Source organism: Cinclus cinclus, chromosome 1 (genome assembly GCF_963662255.1).
Source record: "Cinclus cinclus chromosome 1, bCinCin1.1, whole genome shotgun sequence".
NCBI lineage: Eukaryota > Metazoa > Chordata > Aves > Passeriformes > Cinclidae > Cinclus > Cinclus cinclus.
The window spans coordinates 25,326,046-25,345,172 of NC_085046.1; the positions used below are offsets into that span (position 1 = coordinate 25,326,046).

General features: G+C 37.3%; 1 protein-coding gene across 1 annotated transcript in view; it reads left to right on the plus strand.

Moving 5' to 3' along the window:
• Positions 1-19,127, plus strand: part of GLCCI1 (glucocorticoid induced 1) — a 54,419-nt gene that overhangs the window by 21,392 nt on the left and 13,900 nt on the right. Inside the window, exons 3-5 of the mRNA XM_062508064.1 lie at positions 6,969-7,055; positions 15,020-15,136; positions 17,078-17,230. Coding sequence (XP_062364048.1) covers positions 6,969-7,055; positions 15,020-15,136; positions 17,078-17,230 — 357 coding nt within the window. The remainder of the gene's footprint in view (positions 1-6,968; positions 7,056-15,019; positions 15,137-17,077; positions 17,231-19,127) is intronic.

Consider the following 19,127-nt stretch of genomic DNA (forward strand, 5'->3'; position numbering starts at 1 on the left):
CTCTAAAATATGGTGTCAGGCAACACAGGAAGCCCTTTGATAGATAAAGATAAGCACAGAATTCTTAGAAAAAAAATGGGTCTGTATGTTTCAGAAATCTTACTTGATGAATTTGAGAAACTGATTATTAAAATGTTCCAAGAAAATTTTTAGAAACTGTAATGAGGACCCTTTGGAAAAGGCTGTCTTTATGTCCTGCTTTTGAAATGAGACAGTCCATTTAAGCCAAAAAACCAGCAGTGATATTTACTGTCACGAAAGATCTACCTAAAAAGCCCTTAATACTAGATTTATTTTCAAGATGCTTTCCTTTCACAGTACTGTGACATTTAAGTCTTTCTGTTTTAAAAGCATAATTTCCATTCAGGAGATTTTCAGTAGCATGCTTTGTAGTTACTGTATTTTTCAAGTCCTCTCATAAAATGTATATCCATATCAATCTTTACAAATACCCTTATGAATAGAAAATTTAGAATATTTAAACATTCACAAACAAACCTTCTAACTAGTTACAGAAAAGATAAACAAACTGTTCTATAAATATTTGAGCTCCAAGTATTTGGCAGTAAAATTGCTTTCCTAGTGAGCTCAAGTAAGTGTTCAGGTTATGTGAATGTTTGGCTGCTTCCCTTTACCTCATTCAGAAATTAAAAATGAAATTTTACCTTTTCAGCATAATAAAGTATAAAAGAGAGGAAAAGCATACTGTTGTCATTACAAAATGAAGTATTATTTCAAAAGGATCGGAGCAGGGAGATCTCAAGGTTTACATCTCTGGATATCTTCCAGCGAGGAATTATATTAGCTGTATTTTTATTCAAATTGTGCCAAACTCAAGCATTTATCAGTGCTTAAGTTGGGTCACTACTTGTGACTATGAATATGTGAAACTGAGCAAGCATATTGATATGCACACTGATTTCCATTTGGAGGGCTTTTTTGTTTGGTTTTTTTTTTTTCCACTCCCCAATTAAAATGCTCACTAGGGAGGTTTGAAGATGATCATAAAACATTGTCTTAGGTTTTGGTGTGTGTGTGGCTTTTTGTTGTTTGAGCTCTGTTTAGTTCAAAGTATATCTGATTTCAAGAAGTGAGGATGACTTCCAAGTAGTTGATAGGATGCATGCATAGAAAATTAAGTTAAATAAAAAGAAGTTAATGAAAACCAAGAAACTGTTTTTTTTCTGTATGAGCATGCTTCGTTGGAGAATAAATTCATATTTTACTTCTGAATTCATGAGCAATGCTGTCAGTATAACTTATATTGTAGGTGGAATAATAATTTCTCTTTCAAGGGTATATTTTCTTCCTAATAAAATGTTAATCTCAAATCCAATTTTTGTGTGGTTTTGTTGATGTGGTGATTATGGCTGTTCCAAGTTTCTTAGAATTCTTGTTTTTAAAAAAAAAGAGAGACAGTTTCTGGTCTTCATGGTGATCAGATGAACCTTTAATGAGCTTTATTCCAAGTCCTTGTTTCCACTTAAATTCTTTAAACTTGTGTAATACTCATGAATGAAATATTTCTTCATAATAATAGAATGGAGGGAGCAGAATTTTGTTCAGTTTAGTTTCTGTCATATCACAGAGAATAGGAACTACAGTACATATTTCTGTGTCCCTCTTACTTGCCCAAGTGTTTTGACTGAAAATACAGAAGAGAAGTGAGGTGGTTGTTTGCTTTTGGAAAAATGCACTATGACACTGCATTGTTGTATTTTCACAGTTCAGCATTTCTCAGAATTCTGTATGTATGTTCATGTGTTTGTGTGTATATGCATACATCTAGCTGATCTTTAAGGAGCAGCATGTCTTGGGTAGTCAGAGGTATGCAATTTTATTTAGTAGTGTTTTAAGTATTTCAGAAGTGCAGGAAAACTTCATATTATGCGAAGTTACTTGGGCTGATTTACTTTGTGATCCCCTGACTTCCTCCATTGTCCTACTTTCCTCTCCATGTGTGAAATCTGAACTTTTTGTTAAGGACATTTAAAACTCAGTGTAATTTCTTTCCCCATTTTTTCTGTCTCTTTTGGGAGCACTGATGGAACAATTTTGTGCACCACTTCTTTATGCTTCATCATTTAAGTATTTCCCCCTTCATAGTGTAAAGAACAACCCAGTGTTGAAATGGCTGTGTCTAATCTTGCAATATTCAGAAACATTTGGATAAATGTGGGAGTTGATAAATATAATTATTTGGCAGTAGCTAAGAAATTTAAAAGGTATTTATAAAATTAAAAAGGAGAGATTAAAAAGAAACTTTTATGTTGATGTCATAACAAAAGTATTTTCAGTTATTTGTCGTGTAGTCTTAATCTAAATAATGTAAAGAAACAAATTGCCTAGTGGCATTTTTATCATCTGGCGATTTCCAATTGATGACTTAGGCATACCTAGGAATATTGGGATCCAGTTTTGCTCATTGTATATGGTAATTAGTTATGGAGCAAATGAAACTGAAGAAAGTTTGCAAAATGCCTTTCAGAATTTTTATTTCTCTCTCTAACCAAGAGAAAAGTGCAGAGTTTCTAGGCTAAAATATGGTTTTCTCATAGGTAGGTCAATGCTTTAATGTCGCTAGCTGTCATTAGACTAATTTTTTTTTTCTTTTAGGTAGATTTTTTTTTTTTTTTTTTGCTGTGAAATAAAGAGTCATAAACAAAGAGGCTCAATTCCATGAATATTTTTTAATGGTATATTAGTTATAATTGATTTTATGGGATATTTTAATGATGTATATTGGCAGAAAGGGCAGGGAATAAGATGTGTTGTACTGCTGTGAATTTGTCATTCTAACTTTGCTTAACTTGTCTGATGTTTGAAGTCATCATCTATAGTCAAATTGACTGCTAACTCCTTAGGCAATTTCTCTTTGTAAAGTTTCTAGCTGGCCTTTGAATGCTTTAGAAATACCTGAAAACCTGTCAGTTCTTATCCTCTAGGTGCTGCCACTGGGTTTCTGTTCAACATGCAAGTTCTTTAAAAGCATATTGCTTCCCCTGTAAAGCATAGATATATGTAGATATTCCAGAATGCAGGCTGAAAGTAGTAATTGGAGTTATGGGCTGGCAATAAATTATGGGATATTTAAGGTAATACAGTCTTATTTTAGGTTTAGGTAGGCTGGTGTGCAGTCATTCTGATCTAAGTGGAAAGAATGTAGGTGTATGTCGCTGGCATGGATGGAAAAGCAAGGCAGGATTACCAAACATGTTGGAAAAAATGCTGATCTCCACAAGGCTGGGTGAGTTAGAGCTATGGTAATTGTGATTTACATGAAGACTGAAGAGAGCAAACAGATGTGGCATTCTGAGCATGTCCTATCCCACGTGTCAGCTGAAATGGACTACAAACCTTAACGTCTTGAAAACAAGGGATCCATGTCTTGTAAGTGCAGCATGCATTATCTAGTGTTTTCAAGGATCTCCCCCTAAAATCTTAGTTTCTTAATATGGCCTTGCAGAACTAATCCTTCTTCATGAAGTTAAATGCGTAACTTCTGTGATGCTCTTGAAATATTACCAGTTTCAAAGATAGTGCCTGACTCTCTTCACTGTGAGATGTATTCTTTCTGTTTCTCTGACTTGGAAGTGCAGCAACTGTGGTTTTGTGATTCAGAAATTTTTCTTCTGATACAATTCTAGATTATGTTCTGGCTTTAATATTATTTTTTCCACGTATAACACTTCAGAAGTACAACTGCAGCTTCAAATGAAGGCTTCCATTGATAGGCCTGTTTTGTGGAAGTTGTAAATAAGATGAGAAAAACATTTCCGTGAAAGGTGACAGATTGTGGGTGCTCCACACCCCCATTTTATTTGTGATCTAAATGACAGTATTTAAGTAAGATAATGAGGTGTTCATACATAAACTAAACTTAAAAAAGCAGAATTTCTGTTTGAATGCAACAAGTTTGAGGTGCTTTTGTTTGTTTTTTAAAAGCTTTTCTTGAATACAAGGGTTTGCTGTTACAAACCCAAAATTATTCTTCATATAATGTAGATTGCAACATATTGCAATCAGCAATTTCCAGGTTTTGAAGAAGACTACCTTGTAATAATATTCTAGTAACTGCTTAAGTTGTATTATATTTGTGAAGCTTTTTCTTTTTTAAATTTGGTTCTAAATAGCACATAAATATAACACTGTCTGATTTCAGTACTGAGCTAGGAACATCATACAGTGGCTGTAATCTAATACTGCAGGTAAAACTGGGGATCACAAATAGTCTTCCCCTGTATGCTGTGTATGTATACTTTGCAGGGTGTTGTCTTAACTCAGTTTACCAGGGGCTGAAACCATCCATGTAGTCTTTGTCTCAAGGCTGATTTTCTCTTTGAGTGGAAGAGAATGTCAAAGCATTCTTGAACAAGTACAACATTTAGTATTAAGTGAATGGATATTTTCTGATTTTTGTTTGATTTCTGAGTAAATCATCTGCGCTATAAGGATTCCTACTTCTCTCTCCTGACTGTGTTGATGGAAGGTCTTTGGGAGTTAATCTTAGTTTGTGTTTTTTAGATAGACTATTTTGTACTGTTGCTTTCTGGATCAAGGTCTGTGTTTATTAAAAATACAGTCAAGCTTGTGTGTTCTACATACTTATTTTCTTTTAACAGTGTACTTCTCTGTATTGAGAAAGTCACTTTGGTATTTTAGATTCTTGATATCTTTTTCAGTAGTTGAAAGGATATGAGCTTATAGTGATCCTTGGTACACCCTTCTGCACTACAGGTAAGTATTTAAGCCACCAAACTGCCTGGTTCTACTTCATCCTGGTCTCCCCCAAATTGTGGAGCAGTGCTGTAATCAGAAGACACTCTTGAGAAGACAATTTTCTCAGAATTCCCCTTGCATTGCTGTTCTGTGAGGAAGTAGTTCCAGCTGTATTTGGGATACAGTAAAATATTGTAAGAGCAATTTAAATTGTAAAGTAAATTGTAACAGATTGTGAAAGCCTGTGATTTTGAAAAAGTAAAAAAAAAAATTCCCCATTTTCACTAGTTCAGTAGGAATCTGCGAGCCACTTCAATGTTTTTTAAAAAACCCTGCATTTAAACCCAACAGCATGTCTTCCACACAAATTTCAGGGAGATGGTAAGTACCCAAGCTGCAAAACCAAGTAATTATTTAGAAGGTGGCTCTCTTAAAATGCAGGGTAAGCAGATGCACACACACACAGGTAGCACATGCATGTGGCAGAGGCTCTGCTTTGGATCGGGAGAGTTAAGTGCTGCGCTGGCTGAGGGGCTGCCTTGTCATTCACATAGTTTTTAGTAGCTGTTTTAACTTGTCACATTTGATTTTATCCTTTTTTTTGTAACCACATTATCTTCTGGTTACTTCCCCAGACTTAAACAAAAGGGGGTATTACATGATAGAGTCATGTAATAAATACACAGAACACTTTTCATGTGAGGACTTATTTTTTCTTTCCTGGGAACATGCAGGAAAAACTTCAAGACTGATTTTTTCCATTTTGCTTTCTAGTCACCCACACAGCTTGCTGGGCTTTTGGTTGAAATACTATGATGGTGTAAAAATAACAGAAAAAGCCCCTCCAGAGCCATGGAAAGTGCAGGGGTGGCAGAAAACACAAGAAGGTTATGTAGGCCTGTGCACACGAAGACTGAGCACATGAAATAAATATTAGCACTGAGGAGTTAGGTGCTGTGCTGTAGGCTGTGTGATACCATGGCAGTGTGGTGGCTGTGAAGGTGCAGCCCATGCTCTGAAGTTACAGTTCTGAGCTTGGTAGTACCTGGCTGGTCTGGAGTGGAGCTCCTCCCAGCTCCCTTTGCCCTGCAAGGAGCTGTAGGTGTTGGTTTGGTGGTGTTCTCCAGAGTGGTGCCCAGCCTCCTCCCTGAGACAAGCAAACAGTCTCCATTATTTATGTGGGTACTACAAAAGCTTCTAGATCCTAGACAGGAAGCAAGAGTAAGCAAAGCTGATAAAGAGCAGGGTTTCCATGCATGAGAGCAAGTCCCATAGGCATATGGATCCCAGATCCTATTTGTCCTGTGGGCTGGGGTTTTGTTTCCCTAGAAGTGTCAGCAGTGGTCCCCTGCCTTAAATACTCTATGGACAAATTGTTATTTTCAATGGTACAGTTTTATTTTGTGTGTACTTACTGTGAAAGATTCAGCGAATTCTGGTAGGAATTGTTGGGGGAAAAAAACCCGCAACATAAACAGTTTTATATATATACATATATATATATATATATAAAAAAAATATACCCACTGAGTTTTATATAGTTCATATCCCAAACTCTTCCTGAATTTTAGATGTTTCTGTTGTTCCTGTGACTCTCTTGTTCAGGAATTCTGGTGGATAACCTCAATTTTCTTAATGGCCTTGTGGCAAATAAACATAATAGAAGTTTGGGGTTTTGGATGCTTCTCAGTCCTTGGAGTTTAATTTTATCTCCTACATCTAAGGACAGTACCCGGACTTCTAGGCTTTGATATATAGGTGGAAAACGCCTGCCTGTCACTGTGTTGCTCCTGAAAGCTGGTGCCAAAAATAATAAAAGGTGTATCAAACTCTTTATCAAGTCAGAGTTAGCAAGAAGGGATTGGTTCTGTGGTCCAGTGGTTGAGGAAGACTGGAGAAGTGAATCCTTGCTTGAGTTTGTTTTACAGTTTTTTTAATTGTGTGGTTTTCTAAACTGTCCACTAAGTAAAATGTAGGCATGGATGCCAAAGCATGGGTGGGAGCAGCCAAGTAAGGTTTTTTGGGCCTCTTGATTCCTTCTTCAGTAACGAGTTCTCATCCTTTGTAAATGCAAGTTTGCAAAGCATTGTTTTCTATATTGCTTTTTATTTATTGAGATTATTAGTGCTGCATATCAGATTCTGAAATTTATTCACTTAACTCTGACACTGTCTATGTTTTTTGTGCCAAAATTTTTTCTTACCTGGAGAATTCAGTACAGTGTGTTTTCTTTTCTTTTTCCCTTCTAGACACCCAGCTGTTGGGCTGAAGAGGGAGCAGAAAAGAGATCACATCAGCGTTCGGCATCGTGGGGAAGTGCTGATCAGCTGAAAGAGGTGAGAAGTTTTGCACAGTGGAGCCTTTCAATTTTTGATAAGCTCAAGACATTTTTTAAACCCTATCTGGAGTCCAGGAAACTGCACCCTTTCCGTCTCCTCTTTTGCTTTTGAAACAGGTTTTATCCCCAGTCTAAGAGTTGTTTGAAGAGTGATTGTTATTTTATGCTTGTTGGACTTCCTACTTGCATACTATGAAGTATTGGTTGTGAAATAGAGGCCAGAGTGAGCATTGAGGAACAAGCTTCTTGTTGCTTGTTTTCTCTTCAGTGCTGCCTTAGTTAGCTTTCTGACCTTTAATGCTGCTCTCCTGGAAGAGGCATAGTGTCAGCTGGTATGTTCACATATTCTTGCTTAGAAATTTTGTTCAAATATTAGGTTGGAGATGGAGAGGACACCACTTCCACAAAAAAGTGTTGATACAGTAATGGTATGAGTACTTGAAATGTTCTTCAATCATAAATATTTTGCTGTAGACTACAGTTGCAACTAGAAAGAACCTAAAAAAAAACTGGATTTGCATCATGAAAAAGTAGATACAGTAAGTAAAATGGTCTCCAGCTCAGCTGAAATGACAGTATCTCAGTTTTTGTCCCAGTCACCTCCATTTTGTCCAGAGTTTGAGTAACTGAATCTGTCCAGAACCTACTAAGGCACTACATTCAGCCTGATGCCCCTGTCAGGAAGGGTGTATCCTTTCTTCAAGAAATGCCCTTTTTTTTCAAAGAATGTATCTCTCACCATGTTCCTGTGAGGTGGAACTTTTCACTCATACTGTGGGCTTTTTGCATGCTCTTTCGTGACATCCTGTTGAATAGAGCATTCAGAAATGAGAAGGAATGTATGGGTTATCTAAGGAAAAGAAGTTAAAAGACAGCATATATTCTTCTGGCCATCCATTGATAGAATAATTGTCAGAAGGAGTGATACAAGTTTAATCACTCAAATTTTAAAATCACATTTGACAAATACAGAATAATCGTGCAATCCATTGGTGGCAGTAGCCTCATTTTTGAAGATGAGGTCCTGGGCCAAAGGGAGGTTGATCAAAAGAGGGGTGAATTTCTGTTCCCATCTCACTGACTATTTTATGAAACACTGGATAACTTAATCTGCAGCTGTGAGAAAGCATTTGGAATCACAGATTAAGTGACCAGAAATTAGTGCAGAAGGAGTTTTGTGTCTGAAAAGTTTTGGCTTAAACCTTACCTACCAGCACAAAGAAATTGTAATAGAGAGGAGTAGCATCTGTTTTTCTGGATAATGTTTCCTTGCTTTTACTGAGAGACTATCCTTCATACTCTGGCAGTTTCCTATCAACTTGTGCAACAAGTAGCTCTTCTTCACCACAGGCCTGTGGCTGTCAGTGATAGTGAACTCTTTAGCATTTAAGCAAGTCTCTGCCATTTGATAACAGTGATCCATTGTGCTAGGCTGCCACACTCTTGGTGTACGGACCACAAAAGAAAGATAAAAAAAGGAACTGTGAAACACATTTCTTGACAGAATGCCTCAGTGGACAAAACAGGTTCTGTGGAAGAGTTGTTTCTGTCCAAACTTTGCAGAGGTTGTTAACCCCAAAACCTTCCCTTGTCTTCTTCAGCATACAGTTCTTCCCTTTCCTCTGTTTTCCTTTCTCCAGCTACTCAGGTCACTTTTCTTACCTTTTCTAGTTCCTTGGGTTCATAACCCATGTCATTCTGCATTCATCATCCCGCCACTATGCATCCCCACTCTACTTGATCTCTTACTCTGTTAGCTTCCAGCTCCTTGTCAGTTCTGGTTCTCCATTGTTTAGCTTCTATTTTATCCCTTTCTTTTTTCCTTTCTCTCGCATGTCAGCCTGTGTGGTGGGTGTCAAGTGTTTGCTCAATACCAACAGTATCTGTGCACTCAGTTTCTTTGTGCCACAGTAATATGCAGTTCCTGGAAGGAGAAGTTCCCTGGGGTGGTTCTTTTCAAACTGTAAAGTCCAGGAGAGACAGAATTCTTAACAGATGCAGCTGCCAGTTCCAGATATCTTTCTTGAACATGTGTAAACTGAAATTTTTGCCAAAGCTTCACCAAATGTAAAGATTCTACCAAGGGACTAGAGGAGCACATTTGCAGCATAAAGGACCCTCAGGCAAGTGTTTGTCTTTTTCATACAAAACAGTAAAAAACAGAACTATGCAGGTAAAAAGCTTAATGTGCTTTGGCACATAAAATGGTAAAATCTCGTCCCTTTCATTTTGAATCACATTCGTAAACAGCCCTAACACTTTTACTGAAGTCTCTGATGGGAAGGAGATAGAAGAGCAGAATGTCAAATGTCTACCACGCAACAAAGCTATGGGCAGCTGAAAGTAAGGTGTTAAGTAACGGAAATTAAAATATCACTTTCTCTTGGGCATTTGTTATCTGTATTGTAGGCAACATGGTTGTGCTCAGAATTTTGAATTGTTTCCCATAGCATTTGACAGTAAACAAGTAGATAGCTGTTTGTAGTTTCCATGACTTATTTTAGCAATTTGGATTCATGTTTTCTTGCTTCAGAAATTCATTGAATGATTCCTAGCATTTTTCTTTCATATGTTGGTACTGTAAACTAACTAAAAACTTGTGTGATACTTGCAGGTTTTGATAAATCAAGATTATGTGTTTAAGTTTAAAAAAAAAATTCCTTGGTTAATTTGGGTACTATCAAAATTAAATAAATTTATATAGTACAACTGGTAGGTCTTTTTAAAAGATCTACATCGTAAAAACTGAAAGTGAGTGTATAGGTTTATCATCCCAAGCAAGCAAATGAATTCAGAATTACCACTTACACAAAGAATTTCACCTGGGGTAGTGAAACTTACTTTGCCCGTTATTGAAATAGCTGTGTGTCAGGATTAAATCTGTCTAGCAGTAAAATAGATATATTTGCTTTCTTGTAGTGAGTCTATTAGAACTTCAGAAGTTCCTATCTCTCAATATAAACTTTCCGTTAATAATTTCACGACCAATCTACTTTTAAATAATTTGTTTATTCTGAAGGCCTCTACTACTTGATTTTAAGAAGTCTTAGGTGTAACTTGTCTAAGATGATGCCACACTGCTTTAATGTTATTTAAGTAGATACATGTCTTGACTGGGAGATAAAGATTGCTGTATGTTTTTATGGTGGACATTTCTTCCCCTTTTCAGCCTGAATAATTAGTTTGAAATTCTGTTGACATTGTTCAGGGACAGTTTTAGTTATAGCTTACCCTGAACTGGAATTTACCCAGAACTGGGAAAAACCCTCTATTTAAAACAAGTAGATTTTGCTTTGTATAGGTTTTTAAAGACTTACTTCAGACAGCTGATTTTTCTTTTCCCTTAAGCAGCTCTCTGTGCTGTGTCTGTTACAGCAGCAGCTCCCCAATGGAAGGTCCCTTTTCCTCTAACAGAGTACTTGAAAAGGACTTAGGAATAAAAGAGAATTGAATATGAGAGCTTGCATGCCTAATGCACTTTCATATACCAATTGAAAGATTGTATTCAAAGGTTTAGGGGGTGAATTTCTAATGCTCGTTTTGCTCTTTGACCTACTTGTTAACGTGTTTATTAACAAACACTTCATGAGTGAGGTGGAGTTCACTCATTAACAAGGACCTTGTGGCTTCATCAGCAATGGGAAATTACCATGTTGTGTAGGCTGAGCTGTAGAAATACAGCCTATTGACTGGTAAATATTACTGAGCATTTGGAAAGGTACAGTGGGATGTCAGGTTATTTCATATTAGTCTGCATCTAGATTGCTTCAAAAGGGAAAAATTACCAGGATATTCAAATTATCCCTGTGTTGTAAAGAACTGACCTAACTTGGTTATTTCTTAGTTTTGTGCCATTAATTATATTAATGCATGCGTGATATGCACTTGTGATATCACAAGTGGCATAGACAAAATTCACAGTATTCCTTGTACAGCTTCGAGCTATAGAAATACTTAGCAAGCAAAAAAATATATTTATAGGGCGTTTTCCTGACTTGTTTGTTTAATAATCCTGGATGGTCATCTTACCTTTGGCTGACAGTAAAAGATGAAGACCAAACTGAAACTTTGTGCCCTGAACAACTTTGTGCACTGAACGACTTTGTGTAGGTTCCTGATGCCCTGCTTTTTGTGCTTTCTAGGTGTTTTTTTTTTTGTTGTTGTTGCTGGGTGTTTTTCATAAATTACTTTAAAATGGGTGAAGAAAAGCATCTTTCCACTGCATCAGCAACATTGCAGAGAACAGTCACTGGACAAGCCAAGCCTAAAATTTTCATAATTTTTTTTGAAATGTGCACAGATCTGTGCTGTGTTTTTCCCTTCCATCCAATCATGTGAGAGTACTTGCCAAATGTGAATCAAAATATATCCTTTGAAATTTACTACCATATATGATTACACATTGAAATATAGCAAAACAGTTTTAAATAATAAATGGCATTCAAATGTTGGAGGTAGTGTTCAAATTGAGTTTACTCCTTGATGAATTCCTTGACTTTTTTTTATTGTTTTTTTAAAGATATGTTTTACTTTCAGCTGTCCTTTAAGAAAATAGCTGTATTTTCTAATGAGAAAGTTCTGCCCATCTTCAAGTTAGGTAGGCAGGGAGAGCATCTGAATTGGCAAACTAAAATAATTCATGTGTTATGGATCTAAGCACACATATGTGCAAGGCTAAGGCTTAAATGTCTTCAACAAGTGGGTGCTTTAGGATACAGATAGATGTTTTTGTGATGATTTGCATACATTCCTTAATGTGACTGTGTATACCCCAGTCACATTCATGCTCAGTAGCTGGGCGTGTGTCAGGGAAGTGATGTTCTAAACCCTTTCTGTTCTTAGCTGCCCAATGGAAATGGGAGTGTTTTGTTACTGCCCTTTGTAGCACATGGTTCCTTGGCACCACTTCCATTGCGCAGATCTGGTCTAATGCTGGATCTTCAAATGCCTGTTTTCCTGATACCACTCACTTGGTATCATTTTCTTTGCACAGCAGACTCCGTAGCTCAGTTGAGTGCCCAAGATCTGTTGTCTCATTGAGATAATTGGTAAAACAGGTACTATCAAGGCATATGTTTGACTCTTTTTTTACTCCATGAATTATACTTGTTTTGCAAGGATTAGTGTAGCTCATACTTGTCTGAAGATCATTTTGCTTATGTTTGTTGCTCTGATGGTGTTTCTCTGCTGCCTGAGAAGAAGGTGCAGATAAACTTTGAGGAAGCTAGCACAGCTGTCTATTCCTGTTAGTAGCAGTATTTCAGTATAGTTAGTAGCTTTATTTCAGCTTGAGATAACGTGTAATTGGTAATTGAAAGATAATCTTGTAGAAGAAAAAAAAAGCTGTTGCGATTTCAGGATTAGCAAGTGGTAGAATTATTGTGGACTCCCCTTGGTGAAGAGATTCATCATTTAGTTCAGTGGATTTTGTGTACTCATTGACACTGCCAACCTGCTGGTGGTCTGTGCCAGCAAACCTGTCTTCCAGGTCTGCAGGACAAATAGGAAACAGCAGATTCCTTTCTGTGTACCTGTTGTACTTTCTCTTTTTCTTGTCCAAAGGTAACTACCCACATCATGGACAGCTAGGGTCCTGCAAGTTCAGGGCTAAGGACGTGTGATCCAAGAAGGTACTGCATTTCTTCACTGCATTGCTTATTTGGTTTAAGAGATGATATCAGCTCCAGATACAGTCAAATCAGCAATTTTCCATCTTCTGTTTCTCCTCAGTGACCCAAACACTCTCTTCTTTGTTAGTGTCAAGAACCTACTGACTGCCAAAATACACATACTTTTTTGAGGTGGCTGAGAGAGCCTTAAATTCCAGTGATCCATTGATTCCTTTCACAAATCAGAGCTTCAAGGTTTTGGGCTAACCTAGAGACATACCTGCCTATCAACACTCTCCCATTTAGAGGTTTCACTATCCAGATTTTACAGTGAGAGGCTGTGTATTGTCAAAGATTTACAAGCTTATTTGTGACAGAAATCAGTCAGCCAGATCTCTGAGGTGGTATTGTGTAGATATTTTCTATTCATAGTGTGCTCTTGAGGAAAGCTCAGAAACTGTATTTCATCTAAATTAAATTAATTAAATTTCATCTAAATCTAAATTAAACAAAATAATGTATTTAACTTTTTGACTTACGAGGAAGTTCACAGAATCAAGGAGAGGCAGTAGAAATGAAAGATCTATATACAGCACTCTTTGTTTTCTGATTTTTCTTATAGCCAGCCATCTCTGTCCACAGCTGTCTTCTGATCTGGGCATAATTTTTCTCCTCGGTTTTTAAAGGGGACGATGAAGATTATTTCCCAGTTCTCCCCATTCTTCAACATTCCATGTAGGACACAGATATTTGTAATGTGTGTATATTTACCAGAGTAGTTACCTGCATGTTTTTTCATCTATGGAGTTAGATTTCCTAATTGCTATTACTCCTGCAAGAAGGAGAAATTTCTAGACAAATGGATTTATGTTTTAGAGAGATTAAATACCTCTTCAGACTCCAGAGATTCTTGCAACATGGTGCTGGAGTTGCACCTTTGATGAAGAGTTTGTGTCCCAGTTCTCTAAATGTAGAGTGTAAGTAATGCAGTTGTATTAGGGCTCTGTTTTTCTGGATGTATTCAACACACAGACCCTTTTGGAAGTCTTGAACTGTTTGTCTGTTGTTTAAAGATCAAAGTGTTCAGCCATTTCTGAGTAGCAGTTTCTGAATATGGGTAATGAGCTGTGGCAAAACTTGATATGAAGCCTTAAAGATACATTGTTCTTCTGTGAGTGCTACCAGAAACAGCACAAAGAGTTCAAAGCCTGCAGCAGAGCTCCATCCAAACCTCTTCACCAGGCACTGTCATCTCTGACCCTGTGAAGAGTGATGTGAAGTGATTCTCTGCCACAGAGTTGCTTTGCAAGAGTACCAGTGATATATTTAACTACTTAGCAGTAACCACAGAGTGCATGTGTTTGTAAGCTGTCGCTCAGAAATAGAGGTTAGTTTCCAGCTGATGTATGAATTCCATGTGTATTCATTCTCCTTACTTGCCCTTCAGGTTTTTAAAAATTGTATTTCTAGCTGGGTTAAAAATGAAATGGGGCCATGCGTGGCCTTATATTCCAGAGTGCTGCACATGAGGAACAGTGAGATTTGAGCCTAAGGGAACAAATTACCCAGTTTTAAGGAAGTGTCTGTACCTGTTGTATGAATTTGCACATAGTCTAAACTTCTGAGACAATGTTTATAGAGGTAAGTACTCTCTTTCATGTAGAAGTTTCCCAGGAGGAATAAATAAGTAGAGGAATCCTAAAATGAAATTCTTTGGTTTCTTGTTAAGGAGCAGGTCAAATGGATAATGGCTTTAGTTGCATTTGACATTTAAAATATGTAACTTTGATTAGACATCTTTGCAGCAGACAGCAGGAAAGATAATTCCATCTGCCTGAAGGAATCTGTGATAATTTTGCCTGCAGGAAAATGCTATTAAATGTATTAAATGAGTATTCAGAGATGAACAGTGCATTTTGAGTGCCAGTTGTTTGTGAAAGTTCTTTGCTTTTATGATGTATTATCACTAAAAAGTTTTGCTCTGGTTTAAGATCAAACGAATTAAACTGTAGGGTTCAAAGTTCCCTGTTTAAACCAGTTCTGAGTTAGAAGATGCTACGAATTGTCATTCTGACTACTTTTGTTTGCATCAGTGCTTGTGTGTAAATGAGGAAATTGAATAAATAAACTAAGCCTATTGTCATATTCAGGTTGGTGAATAGGGCAGATACTTTGGAGGAAGTATCTGATAAGCAGAAAGAAGCTTTATTGCTCATACTTCAAGGAGAGGCAATCCCATATGCCTGCAAAATTCTCCAGAGGATTAAAATATCCATGATTCACTTTATCTGTGAAGATTTGGGCAGTTGCCCATTCGATAAGTCATTCTCACTTCACCTGAACTTCTTTCCAGCAGATTGCCAAACTGAGGCAGCAGCTTCAGCGCAGTAAGCAGAGCAGTCGTCACAACAAAGAGAAGGAACGTCAGTCACCTCTCCATGGCAACCATATAGCAATCAGTCAGACTCAGGTAAGTGGGTAGTTCCTTATATTGACAGCCTCTATCAGGGTTGGCTGAATAGCCTGCTGAACCTTCCCATCTGTCTTGTGTTTGTTCTCTTGTGTGGTACATTGAAATGCTTAACAGTCTGATACTGCTGTACCTTCACCCGAGTTTATCTGATGGTCATTGTATAATCAAAGAAGAGCTGCACCAGGATAACAACTGAAATACACTATGATGCTGTAAAAGTTGTGGGCATGGCCAGATAAAGTTGTACTTCCAGGGAAGCATACTTGCTTCACAGACTAATTTTTTTGTGGTAAATTTTCAAGGCTCCTCTGGAAGGTATTTGCTTATCAGTCTTGCAAGCCAATTCCATCTGGGCTAGTTAAAAAATAATAGAAAATAAAGAAAAGGAAAGTACCAAAGCAGGGTGCAGTGGAGGATGCCCAGAGCAATCATGACCTAGTCATGACAACCTGTCAGCAAAATTGAAACCCACTTACAGTTGCGAAGTTCAGGTGAGGTTCAGCCAGTATCTTCATAAATCATAAGGTATTTGTAGCATTTAACCATGGCTTATTTGGAAGTGCAGATATTTGAGTCCTGATTAAATTTCACCTATAGCAGTAGATTCTTAACTTAGACTCTGTGTTACTAACAGGCCACCGTTTGAGCATCTAAAATGTTGGTTCCTGAATACCATTTTAACTACCTTGTGTTCTGTAGCAGCTAGTTAGAGGAGCTGGTAGAGCTGTGATGGCTGATTCCTTACATTCCTTCTGTGGGCATACAATCTTGTCAAAATGTAATGCATGAAAATAACAGGAATTTGATGGTCTTCCTGAACCTGTTAGCCTTTATAACAAAGGATCCTACTTCATTTTGCATAGAAGAGGGTTTTGCTTTACATCTCAAAGTAAGCTGTTGCAAGTACCTGTGCCATTATAGTCACATAAGTCTTTGACACAGTTTGAAACCCACCAAGGACATGTGCTGTGAAGAGACATTCTTTAATAGTTGGAGCTCCCTTCATCATTGCTCACATGACATTTTGGTTTCTCAGAAAGATGTTCTCTGATAAAGCCATTCTGCAGGCACTGTGTTTTGGCAGTCAGAGACTGCTTGCAGGCAAATGACTTGGACCTTGTGAGATGGACGTTTTGCAAGATTCACTTGATAAGAACTCAAAAAAAAAAGTTGACATTTTGTCTTAAGTATTGTCATCCACAGTGATCCTGTGAGCAGGAGAACATTGATTGACACGTGAGCACTGTTCATGGCTGTCAGTGTAGCTGCTGCCAAGGTGAAGCTTTTAAGGTTGACTGTGCAAAACATGGTGTGTGTGCTCTTGTGAATGTTTCCTGTTGGTAAGAGAGCTCTACTCAACAGGCTTTTCTGAAAATCATATTTGTACTTACTTTCATGCTTGTTTCTTAAACTCAGGACGACTTCTCTGAAGACCTTTGACATAAAGTTCTGAAAAGCTATAAGCTAATGAAATTAAAGGTTCAGAATAAATGTTTTATTTTTCAGTTGTTAACACCAACCAAAAGAGTAAAAGTGCATTAAGTGAATATTTCAGTCAAGTCATTAAGCTTTAGGAATGTTACAAAATTCCTTTTGGATCCCAGTTACATTAGTGTCAGGGCCCCATGCACTCCCTGTCTCCCTGTGGTGTAAGTGCCTCTGGAAAGTACATACACCTGTCTACTTAGTACCAAGTGAAGTCATAGAATGCTTATTATACATTATACAACTCTTCTTTGAGTTAAGTAAGAGATTATTTGATTGGCTTTTGATTTATGCAGGCATTTGTTCTTATTTAAATTCACTGAATAAAGATGATCTTCTAGATGACAAAATTAATACACAGCTTCTTACTTGGTAATGTTTTTAGTTTTGGTCTGAGACTTCTGCCTTTATTCTGTTTTCCGTCTTCAAATCATGTTGCTGTCTACCTTCTAGGCTTGTATTTCCAGATCTGTCCCTATGCCACTGTCAAACATTTCAGTGCCAAAATCAACTGTTTCACGTGTGCCGTGTAATGTAGAAGGAATAAGCCCTGAACTGGAAAAAGTATTCATTAAGGAGAACAGTGGAAAAGAAGAAGTATCCAAGGTAAGTCTATAGTAACATGTTTATGATTGTTATCTCCTTGTAATCTATAAACACAGGGAAAACCTTCTTCTTGAGGAGCCTGCCTTCTGGTTGAAATTACAAATAATTTTCTTCAAAGAGTTGTTTGTTTGAAAACTTTGCTTCAGTGTTTTAGCATGATGGGGTTGTGGTGTTGTTGTTGTTGTTATTGTTTTGGTATTTTTTGTTGTTGTTTTGTTTTGTTTTTCTTTACTTTTAAAGGGCTTCTGGCCAAACCTACTTTGTTTAGAATGCCCTTTTTGTAGAGAACATGAAAGTTTTTGTGAGAAATGGAAGTGTTAGAACCTTCAGACGCTTCACGTGTGGTAGTAAGTAATTAGAGATCAGGAGATTGTTACATTTGCTTCATTTTGCACTCTTTCTTGAGCAAGATGTAAGCTTCCAGTGCTATGGTCTCCTTTTTGGTTTTAATTCTTCTTTTCCCATAAACTGAAAGTGGACCATTTTACTGCCATGAAACCTCTGTGATCTGTAATGGGACATCTCTGTATGGGAAATACTGACAAATGGGGCAGCTTTGCTTGGAGCATTGGACTTTCCAGTGAGGCATTTAGTATTTAGATGACACTTAAAATGTGGAATACTTGGTTTACAGCCACTGTTTCCTAAATAGCTAGTGAAAATTTTCTACTGTGGAATGAAGTACTCCATGGTTTTTTTCTAATCTTCTCCAAGGTGTAGGTGCTGTTCTCATGAATGCAATTAAGTATACAAGTCAAGCTAAAAAACTTTCATCAGAGGTTTAAGATTCTGAAACCTTATATTTGCAGTTCTTCATATCAGTAGTAAACTTAAAATGTTCTGGAGTAGTCTTGGCTTCTCCAGACACCTAGTTGTGTGGACAAAGCAGTCTTAATAATGAAATAATGTAGTAGTAAGGCTGTCTTATCCCTTTAGAAGATGTGTGTATTGTACCAGGGAAATACGGAGGAAAAAAAAAAATCTAAACTTGAAAGCCTAGTTCAATAAGCCTTGTTGCATCATCTCCAAAGAGAGTGCAAGAAAGTGTGTATTGTAGTGCACCATTGATGTTGCTGTCTGTGGTTGTAATCTCCTGTAGTTGCAGGATATTTCATTTATCTATCAGACAGATAATCTTTGTAAATGTTGTCCTTGGGTTTTAACAGCTTATTGCTTGGGATGCAGAGCTCTGCTGTGTTACTGAATGTACTGACTCTGATCCAGCAGAACAGTTAAGCACATACTTAAGTGCATTGTTGGATTTGGGCCAGAGGTGCTCGTCAGTTTACACAACCAAGGCAATAGTGAACTCTTCCTCCAAACATTCAGCTGGGGAAGGTTTCAGACACAAAAGAAAGTCATAAATCAGACATTGCCCTTGAAGTCAAGTCCATCTTTGTGGGCAGAAGGTTGTTTCCTGCTATGTAACTGTTAATTTCTGTGAAGTCTGGCCTTGTGGGACCTAGAGTGGGACTCCTAGCACCGTCTTTGTGACTACAGGATCTCAGTTTGATTATGGAAGATCATAACAAGATCATAATTTACTCAATCTTGCTGCTGGTGAACTTTCTCCTAATAAAACAGTTTAGCTGTGTTTTAGCCTTGGGGAGTGTGGGCAACTGGGTTAAAGGTTAGGGATTACTGAACAAAAGATAAACCATAGGAAACCAAACTTCACTGGTTTCACTGCTAGTGAACCTGTTTGTTTTTCTTTCTGTTTTCTGCCATTCTTTCTTGCTGTAACATTTTGTATTTTTATAAACTATTTTGAAAGCACAGTCAAAGATAGTTGCTTTGGAATATGTCTTCTGTCTTTACTCATGCTGATTTAATTCTGTTTTTTCTTTGAAACTTTTTTAAAATTATGTTTTAACCTCTTAATGAGGATTAAAATTGT